The following is a 23429-nucleotide window of genomic DNA, read 5'->3' on the forward strand; positions in this document are numbered from 1 at the left end:
CGTGTTGAATGATATGAGTACTACATTGCGAAGATGATGATACTGTAGATACATGACATCCTTCAGCCTAAGCTGCATCTTCACCTTCAGCAGGTATTCCACTTCACGAAAACTCAATCTTATGGAACAAAATTTCAAGTCAACGATCGCTGTGTTGGGTCGGAGCAAATTTTTCGTCAACTTTACTCAGAATCGCAAGAATTATTTAAGTTTCCTTTGTTCTTGAGACAATGCACACTAGATTGAGAGGTTGCTAGTTGTTGTCATATTTATTTATTTATTTATATTTTACGTCAGTGTCTCGCACATGTACCCCATCTCTATCTGATTGTTTGTTCTCTTGATTTCTTCTATTAATTCGCTCTCCGTTTGCTTTTCTTTTTGAAGCCACCCTTGATGGGCCTGCAGACACCTCCACAGGTAAGATGGACGTCCGGTCCTGAACGACCAAAGATCCAGTTGCTGATTGCTCTAAATTCGCTTCATCTTTATTAAACCATTCTTCACGATACAACGCAGAATCTGGAAAAAAGAATTGAATGTCAAATAAATACGTCTTTAACATATATTTGCATTTAATAATTACAGTCTATATCGTTTACCTTACTGTCCTCATTAAACTATACCACGTTATTGATATTGTACTTCCCTAAAATTTTGTAGACAATGTTATAACTAGGTCACTGTGACGGGGATCAACCGGAAGGGCCAATTAGTAGTTTTTCCTTCCTAGAAAAAATTGTCAAAAGTAAATTTTCTCAGCTTTCCAACGAAACCTTCGAAATAACAAAATAAACCATATTTTTCAGGATAGACTTTTAAGCACTTGCAAGTCGATTACAGGAAAAGTTTAATAATGAAATTACAAAGAAACACACAAACCTCAATAAAAACATCAACTTTTAGCTGATTTACAACTATGAAATAATTAAAATTAATAAACTGAAAAGTATGAGAACACTATTCAATAGAAAATTTTCTCAACTTTCCAATGGAACTAAAAGATTTAAAATACAAAGTATACTTTTTGAGTTAGAGATATTTTAAGATAAATAAGTTTATTACACAAAAAGTTCAATAACTCTGTAACGGTTGAGATTTGATACTATGTGTACTCCTCGAGAGGTTCTTAATCATGAACCAAGCACCCTGTATGTAGTAGAAAATTGAATGTGATGTCCATAAACGATTGAGTGAAGTGTAAGTGAAGCAAGTGTACTTGAAAATTAAAACTATCAACAGTTAGTTATTTTTTATGTGGGCTTTAACCGTGAGGTCATTCGCCCAAAGACTACCAATAGTGATTTTTACGATAAACAAGAAGCAGTTATGATTAGTGTTTTAGTTCGGTGGAGGAATTCATCAGCATGAGCAGAAAGCAGAAAACGCTTCCCAGCTGAGTCTTTTTATATATTTTTTGGTACGAAAATTTCTACAATATATTTTTTGACAAAATTGCATTATATTTTTGAGAAAAAATATGCGAAATTTGGTTTGGTTACTTGAGGTTTTAGTTTTTTGAATATTATTTTCTACTTCAATATATATATTCTAAAACTTTAGCCAGATATAATAACATTCCCCAGAGCTCTAAGGAACAGACATTAGCTACGGTTCCCGTTTCGTCGAACCAACTACGGGATGAACACAGCTATCTACGGTATCCAGAGAACCTTCGATAGAGTCGCTTCGGTCTTCGACTACTACCTTCCACGCTCAACTGGTTGGTACTGAGTGATGTCCCGGTTAGCCAAGCGCAGAAGCTCTGGGTCGCTGACGAGTATTGGAAAACGAACTGTCTTTTGGCATGAGAACCTAACGCCTGGAAGTATGCAATGTAACTTTTTTCCCAATGACAAAAAATTTAATAAACAATTGGCGCATAATGGCGCAAGACTGTTTCACTTTTTTTCGTGCCAGATGCATGGGAAGGCAGAGAAAGGGGGGGAGGAAGTGGAGTAGCCTGGCTTCCTTGTATAATGCCCTTAAGATATCTTGATATTATATCCAAAATAGTCAACTATAAATTTAACCTTATGTAACACGCATTTTCCAAATATTTTTTCAGTGTAAACGTACGAGTGAAAGCGCAATCGTGTTTCATCCGCTTTGTAGTAATTCTATTGGAAAAACTAACTGCTGCCACAATGCTGAACGTTCAAGTATGACCTTACGCCTGAATACCTCTGCACAGAAATCATAACAACTCACCACAACGTATTAGTTCAGCTGAATGAACCACTGAGCAATGGTTTTTTTCTCTTTACTTGCAAATGATCCAACGATTCCCTTCGACTATTTTCAAAGCACTTTCCGTTTCCAAGTAAAGCTCGCATGGCCTGCTGTTTCTCTCTCTGAACCTTTTCTAACGTCAAGATTGAAGAAGAATTTATCATGCTTTCTTTCGCTAGTATTCCCCCACCCCGGCCCCCGCGAGCCCCCCTCTTCATTCAGGATAATACTCCTTCCGTGGCCGGAGTTTAAATCACACGCCAAAGAAGGCGAAGGCCAAACGAAATGGGTCCTGCGGGGAAACTTTACTCTTCCACTTCACACCCATATGTTTTGGAATCCATTTGTGAAACGTTCGCTTTAGGGGAGAAAAGCGTCCCGTCCGACTGATCCCCTCCCCCATCCAACCCATCAGAGGAACATGTCTGGGGAATTAATCTGCAATCTAAACGATGTTTAAATGCAATGAAATAATAATTACTCTGCTATTAACGCCGCTTGACGCTGGATCCCTGTACGGCCTTATCCGGATCTTTTACGGGGCGGTTGGTTGGGTGCGGTGGTAGCCGGGAAGTGTTCGCTTTACTTGATGTGACGTTAAAATTGAAGATGCACGAGCCGTACATGAGTTTCAACCGAGTACGTGTTAGTCCTGTCTGCCTGCCTGCCGGGCGGCCGGTTGGTCGGTCGGTCGTTCGGTCGGTCGGTAAAGCGTTCCCGTTTTAGGTTGCCGCCGCATTGGAAAAGAAAACCCGAGAATCGGTGCTTGAATATTCATACCGGGACTTCGCAGTGGATTTAAATCATCCGGGACAAGTGTTGAGGCGGAAATGCGAAAATAAATTGCACTTCACTTGGCCGGATAATGTATGTAATTCATTTCTGCGAGGCATCTACGTAGTACTGGCAAATCCGGTTGCAGTTGTCATAGCCTGAGAAGCACCCTAGATTCAATTTGTAGATGGAAGTTTCTCTCCCAGCAGAATGGAGCTTGTTTTGTGTGTGTACGTCGACTTTTTGTGGGGCGAGTTGAGAATATGTTTCGCGAATATGTTCATTCATCCGATGTTCCGTGGAAAGAAATTATTTAACATCCGTAATTTGGCTGATTTTGTAGTGGCTTTATAAGTTGTAAATTATGCTCATCATCCACTTTTACTAACAAATATTATGTCAGTCATTCATTATACCGAATCAAGGTATACCTAACCACCCAGTGCGCTTGGCATTCTCTTCAGATTTGTGGTTATCACATAAGCAATTTTAATGTCTGATGACTAACAAAGAGCGGCGAACGAGAAAAACTAGGTCAGGAGCCGAATGCTTGTAGCGGCTGCACACCAGAACAGAACGCGATGTGATGAGCTGAGGACAGCCGATAAAAATTTTATCAGCGTAGTGTTTGCCGTTTGGTATGTTTTGCTAGGAATGACACGCGAAAGTTGTACAAAATGATCAGCAACATGAGGAGGAAAAGCGCCCGGTACCGGTAATAGTTAACGTCGGGACGTGAATTTGTTGACAGATCGCATAGAAGTAACTATCGGATACAAGGAGAAACTTGAGTTGCAATTTAACAAATGAAGAAGTAAAATAAAGCACGAACGGAATAAGACTGCAAAAGGCTATTCGAGAGCTGCAAAATGCTTATGCCATTGTGAGGGATGAAATCAAATTTTTTTTTCCAAAAGTCGAGAGTGGCCGGCTGTACGAAGCGGTCTACTGCGTGATATGAATGATATTGGTAATATCTTCGAATTGCTTGGATTGCCTCATGTATGCTATTTATAAGAAGGATTACAAACTCGAGTGTAATAATTACCTATACTGATCAACTCTAACAAAAAAAATCCGTACACCATTCTGCAACAAAGCGCAATCGTTCACCACGATCTCGCACATAGTCCGCATGGTGTACGGATTTTTTCGACAGAGTTGGTCAGCTTACCTATACATAACCTCAATGCCGCCTACTAGGTGCTCTCTCGTGTTCTGTTTAGCAGAAGTCGTCCTTTGTCAGCGAATACCAAAGCGAGTTTCGAGCTGGAGGATCAAATATGGACCAGAAGTCAATCCTGGGATAAATTCAGGATAAATTCCGGGAATACAACTGGCAGCCTCACCATGTGTTTGTGAATTTCAAGGATGCGTACGATTAAATGCAACGCAACGAACTATGTTAGATATTGTTTGAAGATGGCTTTCCGAGAAATGTGATTAGGCGGATTCGCATGACGCTGGATGTGTGAATATTAAGCATCTGAAAAGTTGTAAACACATCCGACTCGTTTGTGACGTTAGATGATTGAAGCAGTGTGACTCCAACACTCACCATGAGATATCACATTTTCGTTGGGTTCACGGATGACATCGACATCATTGACGTTGATCGCAGAGCAGTGGAAGAGGCAATTTGTTCCCTTAGTCTGCGGTAATCGGACTAAGTGTAAACTCTGACAAAACAACGTACATCGTTGCTGATAAAAAGTGAGGCAGTGCGATCGGTGTTGGTTCCGAGGTGGAAATCGATAGGATTCGGTACAAGATTGTCGACCATTTAATACATATTGAAACACATGTGATGACGATGCTATCCATGAGGTACAAAAGCGTATTACGGTTGCGAATATCATTTTCTATGGTTTGCGTACCCAACTCAACATCCGTAGTCTACAGACGAGTACAAAACTTGCTCTATACAAATCACTGATACTCCCTGTTACACTGTACGGCCATGACGCATGGATGTTGAAGGAAGCAGACTATTGAATGCTCGGAGTGTATGAGAGAAGAATTCTGTGTTCAATATTTGGCTGCACAGTAGAAAATAAAGACTAATGAACCACGAGCAATACCAAGTGTATAAACATACTGACATCGGAGGGCAGATAATATATGACAGACTACAGAGGTTAGGCATATAGCGCAAATACGGAAACATATAAGAGATGGTTGATACTCCGTAATTGACTAGAACCAATTGAGTTTGCAAAATGTTCATTGGAACAACATACCTAGGCATAGCACCAGTAATCTGTATTGATCCCTGCATATTGATTAATACCGACGTCGGCCATGTCCGAAAGCAGATATTTTGGGAAAGGAAGGAATGTTAGTCCAATACGTGTTGCTACTAAAAAACGAGAAATCCTCTGCATCTGCATATGTATCATGGGAAAGGAAAATTTGTTAGTAAGTGTGACAATAGCGTTATCATGTAATAATTGTTCTGGGCAGCCAGCTGTCGAATATTTTGGAAATGTATCTTTTGTTGTATTAACATTATCGCCAAAATAAGCAACTCTACCAACTCGAACAACAGCATCGGGTCGTTGGGATACGCTTCGTGTATCCCGGCTTCTCGGTGATCGCTGAGATTCTGAACCACTGTATCGAAACAGATTAGCGTATCGAGTCTTTCCTGTTTAGGCGCGGGTACCCCTCGGATCTTCTGCAACAGCGTATGGATCAACAGCCTCACCCGTACAGTGAAATGGTTTTTTTTAGTTAAATGGTCCTTTCGGTCAAATGGTCCTTTCGGTCAAATGGTCCTTTTGGTCGAATGGTCCTTTCGTTCAAATGGTCCTTTCGGTCAAATGGTCCTTTCGGTCAAATGGTCCTTTCGGTCAAATGGTCCTTTCGGTCAAATGGTCCTTTCGGTCAAATGGTCCTTTCGGTCAAATGGTCCTTTCGGTCAAATGGTCCTTTCGGTCAAATGGTCCTTTCGGTCAAATGGTCCTTTCGGTCAAATGGTCCTTTCGGTCAAGTGGTCCTTTCGGTCAAATGGTCCTTTCGGTCAAATGGTCCTTTCGGTCAAATGGTCCTTTCGGTCAAATGGTCCTTTCGGTCAAATGGTCCTTTCGGTCAAATGGTCCTTTCGGTCAAATGGTCCTTTCGGTCAAATGGTCCTTTCGGTCAAATGGTCCTTTCGGTCAAATGGTCCTTTCGGTCAAATGGTCCTTTCGGTCAAATGGTCCTTTCGGTCAAATGGTCCTTTCGGTCAAATGGTCCTTTCGGTCAAATGGTCCTTTCGGTCAAATGGTCCTTTCGGTCAAATGGTCCATTCGGTCAAATGGTCCTTTCGGTCAAATGGTATTTTTTCAATTTAATGTATTTGCCAAAAACTCACCCATTTTTGTGCTAGTTGTTTTTGATATTTAAGTGATGTATTCTGGAAATGTTAGAAAAAAATAAAAAAATTTCAATTCTGGACAAAAGAGAAGATGCTTTATTTATTTTAAAACAATAATCATTGTATTCTGAAAATTGCGTAAAATTTTTAGAATGGATCTCGAAATACTTGACGAGATATTTCAATTATAACTGGCCTACTACTGGTTGTCAGTAAAAATTATCTTTTTAATGATATAATTTTAATATCTCACAAAGTATTGTGAGATCCTTTCCAAAATTTGTAGTGTTATTTTTAACATTCTAACTAATATTTGTTTTTTCAAACTCTGCACCAGCCCAAACTATCGATCTGCCACTAGCCTGGAGCACTGGATTGACTTTTGCTGTGCGCTGTGTTTGCAATCATTATTCCTCAGCTTAATGGCTCGCAGTGGAGGTCATTGTGTGTCGATTTGTCGGTTGATTTCGTCATCGTGCACAGACTAATTAACCCTCCGGCACTCGCGCGAATGGCTCCCCGAATGAGCAGCCGCTGGTGATTTCGCTAGAGTTTCTGAAGGTGTTGCACTAAATACAACGAACGCGAGTGCCGAAGAGTTAAAGGAATGTAAAAGTAGAAGCCTATTAGTGTTAGTGTAATAAAATTGTAATTGTTAGTACTAGTGTACAATGGTAATGTGCTAGTCGTATGTCAATCTGTGAACGTGTTCGTCTGAGTATTTGTGATTGCTGAATCAGGCAATGGATGCAGAACTGGCGTATATGATAGAATAGTGGGTAATCCTTCCTAGGATGCGTTGATAATTTTTTCCGGTTTTCAATTTGTACGTTTGAATCGATTTATTCGAGAAGATCGGATTGGATAAATTAGGGTACGATTAGTTTCCCGAAGCACGTGAATCATCCATTCCCGGTCAGCACAGCATGATAAAATTTCTAACAGAATGCAATTGTTGTTAATGTTAAATCAATATCATTTGCTGGGATTTAGACGAGTTCAAGTAGTTTCGTTGCATGTTATATGTGTGCCTTTCTTCTACTTCATTGGTCTGTTTTTACCGTGCTTCTAGCAGTTTGCTTTTTAGCTCTTCTTATGTACCAAAAATTATATCGATCAATTTATACGCTTTTACTTAATCTCTTTTCATTTTTTTAATGCGAAATGTTATTTGTCTCTTTATTACTATATTTTAAATTAGATTCATACCAACACTCACTCACACAATCAATTGCTCAAGACTCATTTACAACGATAACACTTAAACTGGTCACAAACGCGATCATGCAATTGCAATCATCCACACAAACTTACGCCCGCGACCTCGCCTAGATTAAAATACCCCGATAATTGTGTGGACGTTTTAGCATCTCTAAATTCACAAACGTGGCCTCAAGCATTAACCCACCACTCGCGCGATTATGAATCGGCCACGTCCGGAAATCTTTACCCTTGATACTAGCAGCCTAGCCTTATCCGTTCAGTTGGGCCAATTAAAACGCTCATATTCGCTAGACAACTTAGCGATATGGCCGGGGGCATAAGTTCTATGAGGAATATCACTCTCTTCTAGCATTCAGCACGTTAATATACAAACGCTCAAATACTTCGCGATCATCCACGCATATGAAAACTACCCGGTGATTAAATTAATGTTTTAGCACTAATGAACCTACACAGTCGGTGTCAAGCCGGAACCTACGAACGCCGCGATAATGCATCGATCACCTCTGGAAATAAAGATCTTAGCAGTGGCGACATGACTGGATACTCTAGTGATTTGGTGCAACTCCCTTGTAGCATCTGAACCATACACAAAAAATTAAGTATTATATAAGGAAAAAATCCGTTAATAAATTTATGAACAGAAGATCACGATTTCGTGAACTGAACGATTTACGAAAATCGTGACCAAGTTCCTCAAATTGTGAATAATAAACCTCGTAGTCAAAAATTTTTTTTAGGTTTCCAAAAAATTGTTTGGCCCCGACGTTACATTCTCATGTTTGATTGGGTATCTGTTGTTGTTCCCAGGACATGTTAAGCTTTGTTAAGAACCTGAAACAAAATCCGAGTAGTTGGGGTCTTTCGTTAACAGAAAATGCAAGGAAAATGGGCTTCTTTACACTATGTTCCTTGCAAATAAAACATCAAGCACCCCAAGCGGCATCTGTGACCTATTTGCGCAGCATTTCTCAAGTGTGTTTAAAAAAGTCTCGACCAACTCCACTCAGGTGCCCTTCAAGATGTCCTTAATGATGAAATTACTTTAGGTATTATTTAATTTACTGACGAAGACATTCTAACTGCTATGAGAAAGCTAAAGTCTTCAACATCGGCTGGACCAGATGGTATTCCTTCCATTATACTGAAAAGATGCGCAAGCCCATTGTGTACGCCTTTAAGACTAATTTTTAACCAATCACTGTCGCAATCAGCATTCCCCGTGTGTTGGAAAAAATCAGTTAGGTTTCCCGTTTTTAAAAAGTGTTGCGAACTATCGTGGCATAACCTCACTCTGCGCTGGCTCAAAGTTATTTGAGATATTAGTAGGAAACGTGCTGTTTCGTGAGACCAAAGCATATATATCGAAGGATCAACATGGTTTTTTTCCAAGCAGACTGACAACTACTAATTTAGCCCAATTCACGTCGCTCGGTATTAAAAATATTGAAGTTGGATCTCAGGTCGATACTGTATACATGGATCTCAAGGCTACATTCGATCGTATAGATCACTCTCTTCTACTGGCAAAGATGAAGCGGCTGGGCGCTTCGGCAAATTTTGCAGGGTGCCTTAAATCATATCTCGAACATCGTTCTCTATCTGTAAAATTAAGAAATAACGAGTCATACAGTTTCATCAACTCGTCGAGAGTGCCTCAAGGGAGCAATCTAGGACCGTTGCTTTTTTCGTTGTTCATCAATGACGTTTGTTATGTTATACCTCCTGGGTGTAAACTTATATATGCCGATGCTTTCAAACTATTTCTTATTGTGCGGTCAATAGAAGATTGCATGAAACTACAGCAACACTTAGATGCTTTCTGTAGTTGGTGTAATCGCAACTTGCTGGTTCTCAGTGTGTCCAAGTCCATAATATCTTTTACGGTGTCGGACCATTAGGCCGATAGCCGTTAGGCCGAATGCTGCAAGGCCGAACGCCATTAGGCCGAATGGGTCATTTCACCATCAAGCCGAATGTTATTAGGCCGAATGGGTCATTTGGCCGAACGCCATTTGGTCGAATGGGCCGTTAAGCAGAATGGGTCACTAGGCCGAATGGGTCATTAGGTCGCATGGGTCGGTAGGCCGAATGACTCATTAAGCCGTATGTACCATTGGGCTGAATGCCAGCATCGTTAGCTATCATAAAGTAAAATTAATAATTTGGGCTGATTTTCGAAGCATGATGTAATGTAGTGCTTATCACATAATTCATGTTGTTAAATGAAATCTTGAAAAAAATAATCGTGTACTCGTGCGCTTTTTAAACATTGCCTTGGACTGGTTTATATTAGGGTCTTAGGGTTTAAGGAAGAAGCGGTAGCGACGTCAGATAACAGACTGATTCAATGGATTTTTGCATTACGCCCTGCCAATTGATGGGCTTTAGATATTCAGTCTTTCTTGTACACCCCTTGTCTACTTTAATAGATAAGATTGTCTAAGTGCTTTTGTTGGATTCAATATCTATCAATGAAAATATTATATAAACTTTTTTCTTCCAATCAGCATGAACTGTTCTTATTTTTTGGCGTCTTTAAATTGATTTAAATAATAGCTACCCTATGGCATTATTAAATTGGATTGTTAGTGTTCGTATATTCGACCCATAAATAAGACGAAAATAGTTGTCGTATAAGTGTCGCTAGTCATAACGATATATTCCAAATAGCCATCAATAGGACAAAGAAATAATATACCATTCTAGATGACCACTTTATAACAAAAATTATCGAAAACGAAAAAACAAAAATTGAGATTTTCTGCATTATACAACATGAATAACAATGTTTAGTGGGATGCACATTTTGAAACTTAAATGTAATCGGACCACAAAGAAAACCAATCTAAATTGTTTTTCTTTCGAAACATGGGGAAAGAAAAAAGATAGATCAATTGAAGACATTCCCCCTTAAGCTAAGATTTTTATATAATCATCATTTTAGTTTAGTTAGTTCTTGATAGCCACATTTCAACACTTGTTACTATACCGATGCTAGGCAACCACCATATAAATCAAATCAAAGTAGGCTGGTAGAAAAAAAATTTCACTTCTCTTCCGGTTCACTTTTTGTTTAGAAGCCTCAAGATATAGACGTGTCATAATGAGTGTGACTGATTCCGGTTCGGAAATTTTGAAAAGTTCCCGCGGCGGAGATGTTCTCCTACATGCTGGTTACCTTTATCACAAAAACAAACGCGTAAGTAACCCTTGAAATGTATTTCTAACAATACTGAAAAAAGAGCTTATCTGTTGTATAGGTTAACGACCGTTTTTATTGGGAATGCCGTGAGAGGAAACACTGCAAGAATAGCGACCAAATGTGTTCATCTCGAATTTCCACAAAAGCTACTAGAGGTAGCCACACCGTGGTCAGCGCTGTCCCAGACCACAATCATGAACCGGACCCAACGGCTGTTGAAACAGTAAAGTTGCGGTGCAACATCAAGCGACGTGCCGCTGAAGACAGTGGACCTCCAGCTAGAATTCTCTAAAAAACGGTAAGGGACCATTGCATTGGAGTTCAGCACCGATTGAGTCAGAACGCCCAAAGGAAAATAGTGAAGCGCTCGTGTCCCACAAATGTCGCAGAACCAGCTTCACTCGATGAATTTGAACTTCCGGAAAACTTGAAGAATACGTTGGATGGTGCTCGATTCTTCCAAGGAAAAGTGACTAAGAAGGCTGTCTCTCGCACGATACTGGGTGGCAGATGCCACCTTTGATATGGTACCTGGGCTCTTCAGGCAGTTGTTTTCTGTCCATGCAAGTGTTGGGCCCTGTCACACAAACACTAACCATATGGGTTATGTTTTAATGACCAACAAAACCGATGTTCTGTATCAAAAAGTCTTAGGAAAATTGGTGGAAGTGTCTAACCAGATCGAAGTAGAATTGGCCCCCGAGCTGATCCTGACGGACTTTGAAAGAGGAATGATAAACGCCTTTCATAAAGAATTTCCAGACGCTGCACAAGTTGGGTGTTTTTTCACTTGTCTCAGAATCCCTGGAAAAAAGTTCAACAAAGCGGACTTGTCCCATTATTTTCTAGCCCTAACAGCAAGATGTACGAAAGCTATGAAAAACTTCAAGCTCTCGCTTTCTTACCTCCTGACGAAGCAACACGTGGTTATGAGATGATTTCGGCAGATCTTTCCGAGTCAATGCTGCCAGTAATCCAGTACATGGAAGAGACGTACATCCTCGGAAAGAAAAAACACGGTAAAAAGCAACAGCGCTGTCTCCCCATGTAAATGACCTGCAAAGAACAACAAACCAGGTCGAATCGTGGCATAGTCGGTTGTCGAAACTTGTTGGAGCGCCACATGTTGGGACATGGAGGATGATTGACCAACTCCGTTTGGAACAGAAAGTCGACCCGCCGTCGGAAGCGGCGGCCTCTCGCAAGCAAACCTGATCCACTGTGATGGAGCGGAGCGATGTCGGACAGCACTTGACTTGATGCGAAGTGGCATAGCCACATTCGGCCTCCCTGTTGTTTATTTATTCCATTACAGCGACAAATATGCAACGAGAAAGGTGTCGTACACATTTATAGAAAAAATGAAAAGTACACTTGATGTAAACAACATTGCGACGTATTTTGCTGTCTAATAGTGGAATTTTACATGTTTTGACATGTGAAGTAAAATATTGTGTCCCTTTTGATGTAGAACTCAGTTGAATGGAGATGGAGAATTGTTAGCAAAGCGCATTTTTACATGTTCTTGAATGTAAATTCAAGTGAATTTACGCTCCTTTTATGAGCATCTTGCGAGATGTAAATATTTTTAAGTATGTAAATATTCCAAACATTATTATGCTAAGTTTAAAAAGAATAGTAAAAATTAACTCTTCATTGTAAGTTTTCAGTTCCAACCGATCTATTTATCATTCTTTTTGGTCCATTCGGCCTAATGGCCCATTCGGTTTAATTGCCCATACGGCCTAATGATCCGTTCGGCCAAATGGCCTTCGGCCTAATGACCTCTTCGGCCTAATGGCACTCGGCCTAACGGCCTTCGGCCGAACGACATTCGGCCTACCGGCTTTCGGCCTAATGACCCAGCACTTCTCTTACACGTAGAAAAAATCCAATACTCTGGAACTACACCATCTCCGGGGAATCACTAGAGAGAATGACAGTTGTCAAAGTCCTCGAAATACTTCTAAATTTACAACTGACATTCAGAAATCATTACTCTCATGTTATAGGACAAACAAATAGAAATCTCGGCTTCATTATAAGAATCGCCAAAGAGTTCACTGATCCATATTGTTTGCGGGCACTCTATTTTTCATTTGTTCGATCTGTCCTGGAAGCTTGTAGCATTTGGATCAACCGAATAGAAGCAGTGCAGGCAAGATTCCTCCGTTTCGCTCTCAGAACTCTGCCGTGGCGTAACCCAACCAGAGCTACCACCGTACATCTATCGCTATCGACTGGTCGATATGGAGACCCCAGCCAAAAGACGGAACACATTTAGAGCAGTATTTGTTGGGAAGATATTCACTGGCCAAATAGATGCTCCAGATATTTTCTCACAAATAAATGTCAATGTGCCCCCGAGAAGTCTCAGATCGCATAAGTTTTTAAGACTCGAGTTTCAACGCACAGAGTGCGGTCAAAACGAACTCATTAGGGCGATCTGTAATGTTTTTAATAGTGTTTATGACCATTTTGACTTTTCTATATCTTGTGATGTTTTCAAAAATAGACTAAGAAGAGTGATTCAGATTTTAAGATTAAATTTTTGCAATATTTGTAATTTTTGTTCTTGTAATGCTGTGTACTATGTGATTATATTTTTTGTAGTGTGAATCCATTGTAATCAGGTGTGAAAATACGAAAGGATAATGGGTTTTTACGCCCATTTGAGAATTGCTTCTGAAGTATATCCTGAAACGGGCTTTTCCCATTCAACTATATTTCATGTAGACCAACATAGGTCAGATGAAAAATAAGAATGTGAACGAGTAGAAATATTGGGCTGCGACTAATATATTAGGAATTATGAATTAGTTCACGAGGATTAAATGTATTCATGAATAGAATTCCAAGTTCCGTGAAAAAGCTCACGCGAAAATATCCAGAATATTTTGATTTTGTGAACTAATATTCCTAAATCTATAAATAACATAATAAGTCACCTTTTGATTTTACGAATAATTTTCATAAAGTTGTGAACCAGTTCACGTACAGAAAATAGATTTGGTAATGACATGGCGGAAACCGTAACAAAAACAAATATTTCCACTAATAAAAGCGTTATGTGGGCGTTACTGAAGAGAAATAGAACATCATTATCAAACACATGATTTTTGTTTGTTGGAAACCGGTACGTTTACCCCACAGCACGATCCCACAGTACAATTACTCCCTTATCTCAGTGGAGATCACCCACCCGTCGATCACAGTGAGCACAGCCTTTTACCCGCCGCTCAACTTGTTCTCGCTCTCATCGCACTGCATGATCAACGACTTTATCATCGGCACCAGTTATAAATAAGCAGTCTACGTGATCAGTGTTAATGTGCGTCCTTCCTTCTGTGAATAGCAATTAAATAAATTAGTAGTGAAAATTTGCGCAGTGTCGTGTGTGGTCCGAAATTCGGTATAACATTTTGGTCCTTCGAACCGGATTTCGAGGAACTTTTACTTAGAAAGTGAACCAGTGAAAGTGTGCGCAAAGTTCGCTAAAATTGTGTGAGCAGATTAGCAGAAAGAAGCGAAAGGTTCTCTGACCTCTGGCTATCGGACATCGACCCCGACGCACAAACAGTGTGGTTGCAGCTGAAGCTATCTCTGGAGCTCGCGCCGTCGGATAGACTTTACCAGTGCGGACAACAATCGTGTGCGGCTAAGTGGATTCAATCTGCGGCATTTGCTGAGCGGGACGAAGTAGTTGGCGTTTGGAATAAACTTTTCAAGCGGCTCCAGCCGCCATCAGCAGAGAAGTATTTTGCATGCTTGGGGTGGTGTTGCATGAGACCACAAATGTATTCGGTGTGGCAATAAAGTGGATTATAGAAATTCGAGTTTTTCTCTGCATGCGATTTTTCCTTCAGGGGACTGTGGTTTATCATATTGAGTCGCTGTGTCTTTCAATATTGGAAGGTTTATTATATTTCGGATAACTTCCATTGATGGTTGTCTGCTTGGTTGGCTCCTCTCGCTGCTGTCACAATCGGTCGTCTGCTCAGTCAAGTCGCGTGCGGAACGTCGAGTCGAGTGAAAGTTTTTTGCAGTCTAAAAAACTAGTGCAATTTTATTCAGATTTAAGAATCAAATAAAGTGTCTGTTTAGAATTTGTCTGTGCTACAGTGCATCCAAACTCTAAGTTGTAATGGCTGAACTACGAGATCTGAAGAAGCAGGAGCGGAACCTTCGAAAGACATTCGATGCTATTCAACACTTTCTGGATACCTTCGACGCAGAAAGACACGTCAGTCAACTTGATATTCGTCTTCAGAGACTAGATATTGCGTTTAGTGAGTTCCACGTGGTCCGTAGGAAAATCGAGCTGCTAACGGATAATGTTTCATACTTGTCTGAAGCAGATACGAAGGAGTCGGATGAAGAGCGTGCAGAGCGACTAGAAACGTTGGCAGAAGCTAGAGAAGATGAGAATGTGCGTATAATGTTGGATATTGAGGATCAGTATTGTCATTTGAAGAGTGAACTCGTACATTGGAAGGCGGATATGTTCGGTAGTGCAACAGCTGGTCACTGTTCGACCTCGCAAGATACGGCTGTTGGGTTTTCCAGAGTGAAGCTTCCAGATATTCGTTTGCCGACATTCAGTGGCAAAATTAAAGAATGGGTCACTTTTCGCGACACGTTCAGGAGTTTGATTCACGAAAATCATCAACAAACGACCATGGATAGATTCACTTATCTGAAGTCGTCACTCGCTGGAGAAGCCCTGCAGGAGATAAGCGCGGTGGAAATGTCATCCGTTAATTATGATGTGGCCTGGTGTATGCTGGAAAAACGGTATGAAAACACGAAGCTTATCGTCAAAGCGCATTTGGACTCTTTGTTTTCGGTGGAGGCTATGAAAAGGGAAAACTACGAAACGCTGAACAAACTCATCGGAGATTTTGAAAAGTATCTTTTAATGTTGGACAAGATGGGAGAAAACACAAGCAATTGGAGCACCATTCTAGTTCATATGATCTGTTCACGCCTAGATGCTTCTACACTACGCCACTGGGAAACGTATCACAATTCCAAGGATGTGCCCAGTTATGAAAAATTGATACAATTTCTGCGAAATCACTGTTCCGTTCTTCAATCCATTACTCCAGTACAAACATCTTCGGTTATAGAAGAGAGAACAAGAGTAGGCGTTAGTCATTCCGTTGTTCAATCCTATGGCAAGTGTCAATTCTGCGGTGAAGCCTTCCATTCCGCCTTTCGCTGCACCAAGTTCTTAAGGATGGAAGTCGCGGAGCGCAACGAAGCAGTTCGGAGATTAAAACTGTGCCTAAACTGTCTATCATTAGGACATCTGCTCGTGTCTGCAATAGAGGTTCGTGCCACCATTGCCAAAGAAAACATCATTCGTTGCTGCACCCGGAATCGTTACAGTCGTCTGTCCTGCAATCACAATCCTCCGTTCCACAAGCGCTGAACACACACGTAGTAGCCAATCAGCAGCAACCACAGACACCACCTCCAACCCAAAGCCAACCAACCCACAGCAATACAGCTCAAACATTCACAAACTCTCTCCCTGTTACACAATCGCAAAACATGCACACTCAACCACTGCCCACCACAAGTAAATCATGCACAATAAACAACACCGTGGCCCTGCCTTCCAGCACCCGTACACACACACACAAGAGGTTTTGTTATCCACTGCTGTCGTACATGTCCAAGATCAGTTCGGCAGTACACGACTAGCTCGAGTATTACTAGACTCTTGTTCCCAATTCTGTTTCATGACATCGAACTTCTGTCAGAAATTGAAGTTTCGTTCCACCTCAGAAAATCTTGCTGTACAAGGGATTGGTGGTGCCACCGCCATTTCGCGGAAATTGGTCCACGCTACCATCCATCCGCGATTATCGAAAATATCATCGTTCATTGGAGCCATGAACTTTTACGTTCTTTCGGAGCTTACGACAACCCTGCCGACTCAAAAAATCAACGTATCTCAGTGGACTCTCCCAGCGGATCTAATTCTTGCAGACCCCCAGTTTTTTGAACCAGGACAGATCGACATGATCATCGGAGCCGAGCATTTCTTCGAGTTGCTTTCGGAAGGTCGGTCGAACATTTCAATCGATGGACCCATACTTCAAAATACAGTGTTCGGTTGGATTATTGCGGGACGAGTTTCACATCAGTCGAGAAATTTTCAACCAGTAGTGTCATTATCGTGTACAACGATTGATATTCATAAGTTGCTGACAAGATTCTGGGAACTAGACACGTGTCGAACAAACAGCACACAGTCAGTTGAGGAGACAGCGTGTGAGAGACTGTTCGATCAGACTACTGCTCGCGACGACAGCGGAAAATTCGTCGTGTCCTTGCCGAAGCGACAATTCATCGTTCAGCAGATTGGTGATTCGAAAACGATTGCCATGCGTCGATTCGCTGGATTAGAGAAGCGGTTCCAGTCGAATCCTGATTTGATGTTAAGTTACGCTGAATTTATCCGCGAGTATCAACGACTAGGTCACATGAAGGAGGTTACGAGCGAAACCGACAAATATCCCGTGTTCTATCTCCCCCATCATGCAGTATTGAAGCCTGACAGCACAACGACTAAACTCCGAGTAGTGTTTGATGGCTCTTGCAAGTCTTCATCTGGAGTTTCGTTAAACGATGCTTTAATGGTCGGTCCTGTAGTTCAGGAAGATCTGCTTTCAATTATTATTCGCTTTCGGCTTCATCCAATCGCTGTCGTTGCCGATGTCGAAAAAATGTACCGAATGGTGATGGTACAACCGGCTGATCAACGTCTTCAACGTATTCTATGGAGGGATTCAGTTAGCGAACCAGTCCGTATGTTTCAGTTGACGACCGTCACATATGGTACAGCATCCGCTCCTTATTTGGCAACCAAGTGCTTGCAGCGGTTGGCTGAAGATGGAGTGGAATCGTTTCCACGTGCGGCTCGTGCGCTGAAAGAAGATTTCTATATCGACGATATGCTATCGGGAGCAGACAACATCGAAGACGGCAAGGAATTGACAAGGGAGATGATTGAGCTAACGAATTCCGGTGGTTTCACATTGAGGAAGTGTAATTCCAACTGTCCTGCGGTTTTGGCTGATTTACCGCACTCTTTATTGGATGATCTTGCGACTCTTGACTTGAATTCGTCGAGTTCTCCAGTTAAAACGCTAGGTTTATTATGGCAACCTACTTCCGACAAATTCCTTTTCCATTCACCAGTTTGGAGTAATGCCGCCGTGATCACTAAACGAACGGTTCTTGCTGATGCAGCTCGTTTGTTTGACCCACTTGGTTTGGTTGGACCAGTGGTTGTCATAGCAAAAATCTTTCTCCAAGAACTGTGGAAACATCAATGCGATTGGGATGACTCACTACCGGAAGAAATGCAGTCCTTCTGGCAGGAATATAGGAGGAACCTCATTGCCTTGTCATCGCTGTCGGTTCCTCGGTGGGTGGCGTTTCGGGCAAATTTGTTGTCGGTCGAGGTACATGGCTTCTGCGACGCATCCGAGAAGGCCTACGGTGCCTGTTTATACGTGCGCTGTACGACTCAAGATGGCAAAGTGGAGGTTAGGTTGTTAGCAGCGAAGTCCAGAGTCGCACCACTAGAAGATTTGAAACGAAAGAAGAAGAAACAGACTATTCCTCGTCTCGAGTTATCTTCCGCTCTGCTGCTTAGTCATCTGTATGATAAAGTTCGTGACAGCATCAAAATTCAACATACTGCGTACTTCTGGACCGATTCAACGATTGTGATGTACTGGTTAGCGTCACTACCATCCAGGTGGCAGATGTTTGTGGCGAATCGTGTGTCGGAGATCCAGCACCTTACTAAGGGTAGTTCATGGAATCATGTGGCAGGAGTTGAAAACCCTGCCGACATTATTTCGCGCGGAATGACCCCGGCACAGCTGCAGTATCAGAGAGTTTGGTTTGATGGACCGTTGTGGATGCTCCAAGATCGCAGCACTTGGAAGGTAGAGACGCCAAATGAAGAGATTGACCATTCATTGTTGGAGGAGAAGTCGGTTGCACTGCCGGCGACGACAAATCAACCTAGTGATATCTTTGCATTACGATCATCGCTTTCCGACCTCATTCGTCGTTTCATCCACAACATCCAACAACAACGCGCAAACGGAAGCAGAAAAATTGGAAGCCTTAGTCATGATGAACACGAACAGTCTATGTTGGCTCTAGTTCGTCTCTCGCAGAAGGAATCGTTTTCTGCCGAAATTACCGCACTACAGAAAGGAAAACCAGTATCATCATCTTCAGAAATAATCCAGATCCATCCCACTCTGGTTGAAGGTTTCTTGCGAGTTGGTGGCCGTCTGCGCCATGCACCAGTATCGACATCCCGAAAACATCCATTCGTCCTCAGTCACCACCACCCACTCAGTAAACTCATTCTAGTACATTATCATCTGAAACATTTTCACGCAGGCTCACAGCTCTTGATTGCTAGTGTCCGCGAAAGATATTGGCTTACCCGCATCAGACGTTTAACTAACACAGTTATTCACGAATGCGTGTCGTGTTTCCGCAGCAGACCGCGGGTATTAGACCAGCTGATGGCTGATTTACCTTCTGAGCGAGTTACTCCTGCACCACCATTTCTAAAAGTAGGTGTCGATTATTGCGGACCGTTTCAGGTAGTTTACCCCATCCGACGAACTGCTCCAAGAAAATATTTTGTCTCGATTTTCGTATGTCTGGTAACAAAGGCTGTTCACCTAGAGCTTGTCGGAGACCTGACAAGTGCAGCCTTCCTCGCTGCTTTCAAGCGGTTCGTAGCTCGAAGAGGGATACCTGCGTTGGTGATGTGTGATAATGCTCTCAACTTCGCCGGCGCCAAACGTGAACTTGACGAGTTGTCTCAACTCTTTAACAACGAGCAATTTCAGCAAACAATAACACGAGGAGCCCAGCACGACGGAATAGAGTTCCGATTCATCCCTCCAAGATCGCCAAACTTTGGCGGTCTTTGGGAAGCGGCAGTGAAATCCTTCAAGGGGCATTTCAAGCGCACAATCGGTAATCGAATTCTTCAGCACGACGAGATGCAGACCGTAGTGGCACAGATCGAGGCAATCCTTAACTCTCGGCCACTAACTCCAATCAGTAACGACACATCAGATTTCGAAGCTCTGACTCCCGGTCACTTCTTGATCCAACGACCGTTAACGGCAGTTCCCGAACCGAGCCTGGAGGATATCCCGGACAACAGATTAACTATTTGGCAGAGGTCGCAAGATGTCGTTCAACGGATTTGGAAAAAATGGTCCACGCAATACCTGTCCGATCTTCACAATCGAACGAAATGGACTCGCCAACGGAACAACATTTTTGTAGGCACAATGGTTCTAATAAAGGATGACAATCTACCACCGCTCAAATGGCGATTGGGTCGGGTTACAAACGTCATCGCCGGCCCCGATGGCAACGTACGCGTGGTGGCAATTCGTACAAAGGACGGCGTATATGAGAGAGGAAGTAGGTGTCCCAACATCCGCCCAAAGTACACAATTTAATTAAGTTAAACAATAAGTCTATCAAATTATCAATTCTATTCTACTGGAGTGTACTATCCTCAAAATCGCACCATCCAGGACAATGAGTATCAGGCCTCGCAACCACTTCTCAACGATGAATTGTAAGCCCCCACTGGCGCACATTTGGCAGATAGCGGCACTTCGTAGCCGTGAATGCCAGGGGGCGAAACATAAGTTACGTTCAAGCCACCGAAATATATCAACGGATCATACTGGTTTGCTTTTCCTCCGGTAGGGTTGCGAGCATCTATTTAGTTTTCCCGGGATAGTCGCTGCGCAAGAAGTATTGCAAGATCAATGCCCATCTACTCTCGTCATCTGACGGCAACTGTATTAAGTACTACAGCCCCTATCGGGGCAACTGTCGGCAGCGTGTGGTACATTCTACCGCACACGCTACGGGGGCCGACAATTAAGTTACGTTATACATCCAAATTTGTTGTCTGGATTCCAACCATTTTACACTTTCCAACAGATGTGATGTGTCGTCAACCGTTAACTAGAGAATCGGTCCTGGTATTAATGATGACTCCGTAGAACCGTCATCCGTTACTACATTCCAACAAAATTCCACGGCACTCTTAAAGGATGCTACGCTGAAACAAATGCTTATTCACGCCCCCAAGGGGCAAACTTTGGCATCTGAGTGGAACTAACTTCCATTACCTAGCCAGGGGGCTACATTTAAGTTACGTGTAACCCGTTTACCCTCGAGTTCTAGACTTAAGTCGGGCTATTCCTTCGCAGATCTTCGGAATCAACTCTCAACGCTGCTGTCCACATTAAATTCATCTCTTCATCACCATCTGGCCTGCGTTTCACCCTGAGTTACTACCTGCGAAGCATATCATCAAGGCCTGTGCACTCGGAAGCCCCGAAGCCTCCGTTCTAACGCCTATAACTTTGACTAGTATACCATCATCGTTCCAATATCACACTACAACAACATTCAGCAAGCCACACGTCTGAAGTGGTGAGCAGGGTTCCAGCTACGAAGCAATCCGGGGTGACGCGGTTCTGGTTTGCGTAATCGGAGCCTGTCACCCCAAAATTCATCCAAGTTAAGTAGCATCCCATTTGTTCATGCCATCAGGTAGTGATCTGTTTCCCCGTCCATACAGGTACCCTTAGCTGGAAGCCCGAAGAGAATCGAAAGAGTTCGAACAAAGTAGTAGTTCCAACAGCCGAAGCAGTTGATTCAGCAGCAGTAGAAGTGGTAGGATCAGCGAAGTCGCTCGGGTCTTGCATTATCGACGCCGGCTGCATAGCAGTTGACGGAGTCGAGTGCAAGTTTCCCGTCCTCGACGCCGATGGTCCACCACAGCAGCATCGAGCAGCACGTAGCAGAGAAACCAGTGAAGTTGAGTGGCTGGATAGGATCTCGATTGAAATCGGAGAGATTTCAAAGGGGCCGGTATGTTGGAAACCGGTACGTTTACCCCACAGCACGATCCCACAGTACAATTACTCCCTTATCTCAGTGGAGATCACCCACCCGTCGATCACAGTGAGCACAGCCTTTTACCCACCGCTCAACTTGTTCTCGCTCTCATCGCACTGCATGATCAACGACTTTATCATCGGCACCAGTTATAAATAAGCAGTCTACGTGATCAGTGTTAATGTGCGTCCTTCCTTCTGTGAATAGCAATTAAATAAATTAGTAGTGAAAATTTGCGCAGTGTCGTGTGTGGTCCGAAATTCGGTATAACATTGTTCATGGTCCTGTTTTCGTAACATAGAAACGTGATTGTTCCAGAATTCAGGGCACTTTATTCACGATTTTGGGATTTTGACCATCCAAGAACCCACGCGAATATGCGAATGGACACACGGTTATAAAACAAAGGTTATACACGCGAAGTAACATACACGCTAGCACACGCGCCATATAAACGCCCACGCGAATGAACACGTTAACATATAGACACTCGATCCCTTCGCGATGATACACGCGATCGTGAAATACCTACCTCAGCTCATATCTGAACTGTACATTAAAAATCACATTCAGAATCATTTGAGATTTGTATTGATAAAATTAAAGCTTATTGTAACATGCTGAAATACATTTTCCAGTTTATCTGTTGTACTAATGGATTCGTAAAAGGAGTTTTTCAAACTGGCGAATCCGAATAGAACGAATCTAATTAGTTAATTAAATTGACGGAATTTAGTAAATTTAATGAACCGAACAAATTGACAAATTGAATATATTGATTGAATGGCAGCTTGACTTGATCAGGAAACAAAGAATTTCATTCGAGCGAATATCGAATATTCTTTAAAATACGAAAAGCGTTATTATATCAGCTGCGACTATCCCGGTTATTAAGTTACCAAGTTTCAATCTACTCTGAATGGGGTCCCCATCTTAAAAGGAACAAGGAAACTATTCTTAATAATGTCAGAAAAATACCTGAATAATACAATGTCCGCTTCTTTTCTTTACCCAGCCTGTCATTTCACATTCCGAAGCTTCTTCCATCAGCTCACCTTCCAAGTGTCCAGTTTTATAAGATTCTCATTATTGTCCTTTTCGTGTCTCCACAGCGCCACCCGCCAGCACCAGTTCGCCTACAAGTCGGTTAACCGTGGAAGGCAGTGGACAACAAACCGCCTGAACCTAAATTAAAATGCAAATGTGACGCTTTAATGCCATTAAATTGAATGAACAGTTGACAGGTTTCGCTTTCCCACCAGAATCCTCCGTAGTCTACATGATGGAAGTGGCCTCAGGAGTTACCAGCACTGGTTGTTCTGTCCGCCCCGAAGGTTGCATGTGCAAGTCCGCTGCATCGGATTGTCTGTCTCAGTGGAGCGAATGATTCCATGCTGAAATGGACAGCTTGAAAGTTCGCTTAGTGCGCTGGCCGTGTAAGGCCGAGGGGCTTTCGACCTTCCGCTCCTGCACGTGTATGAAGCTCGACTCATGCGTCAACGGTAACATTTTGTTTCAGCGTAACATGTAACAGGTAAATAGACCTGGTTTTCGCATTACATTGAGTGGCCCCTCGGCTCCAAACAAGCTTGAGTTATTCTTCAAATGAAAGACATTTTTCTAAGGGAGAAAAAAAAATGCTTACTA

General features: G+C 42.3%; 1 protein-coding gene across 1 annotated transcript; it reads left to right on the forward strand.

Moving 5' to 3' along the window:
* Positions 1 to 14937: 14937 nt before the first annotated feature.
* LOC131681087 (uncharacterized) lies at positions 14938 to 21941 on the forward strand. Its single transcript, XM_058961794.1, has 6 exons — positions 14938 to 16125; positions 16185 to 16377; positions 16587 to 17852; positions 18006 to 19187; positions 19233 to 20282; positions 21463 to 21941. Exons 1-6 carry the CDS (start codon positions 14938 to 14940, stop codon positions 21939 to 21941), a joined length of 5358 nt encoding a protein of 1785 aa, XP_058817777.1.
* Positions 21942 to 23429: the final 1488 nt, after the last annotated feature.

This window comes from Topomyia yanbarensis, chromosome 2 (assembly GCF_030247195.1).
Source record: "Topomyia yanbarensis strain Yona2022 chromosome 2, ASM3024719v1, whole genome shotgun sequence".
Lineage (NCBI taxonomy): Eukaryota > Metazoa > Arthropoda > Insecta > Diptera > Culicidae > Topomyia > Topomyia yanbarensis.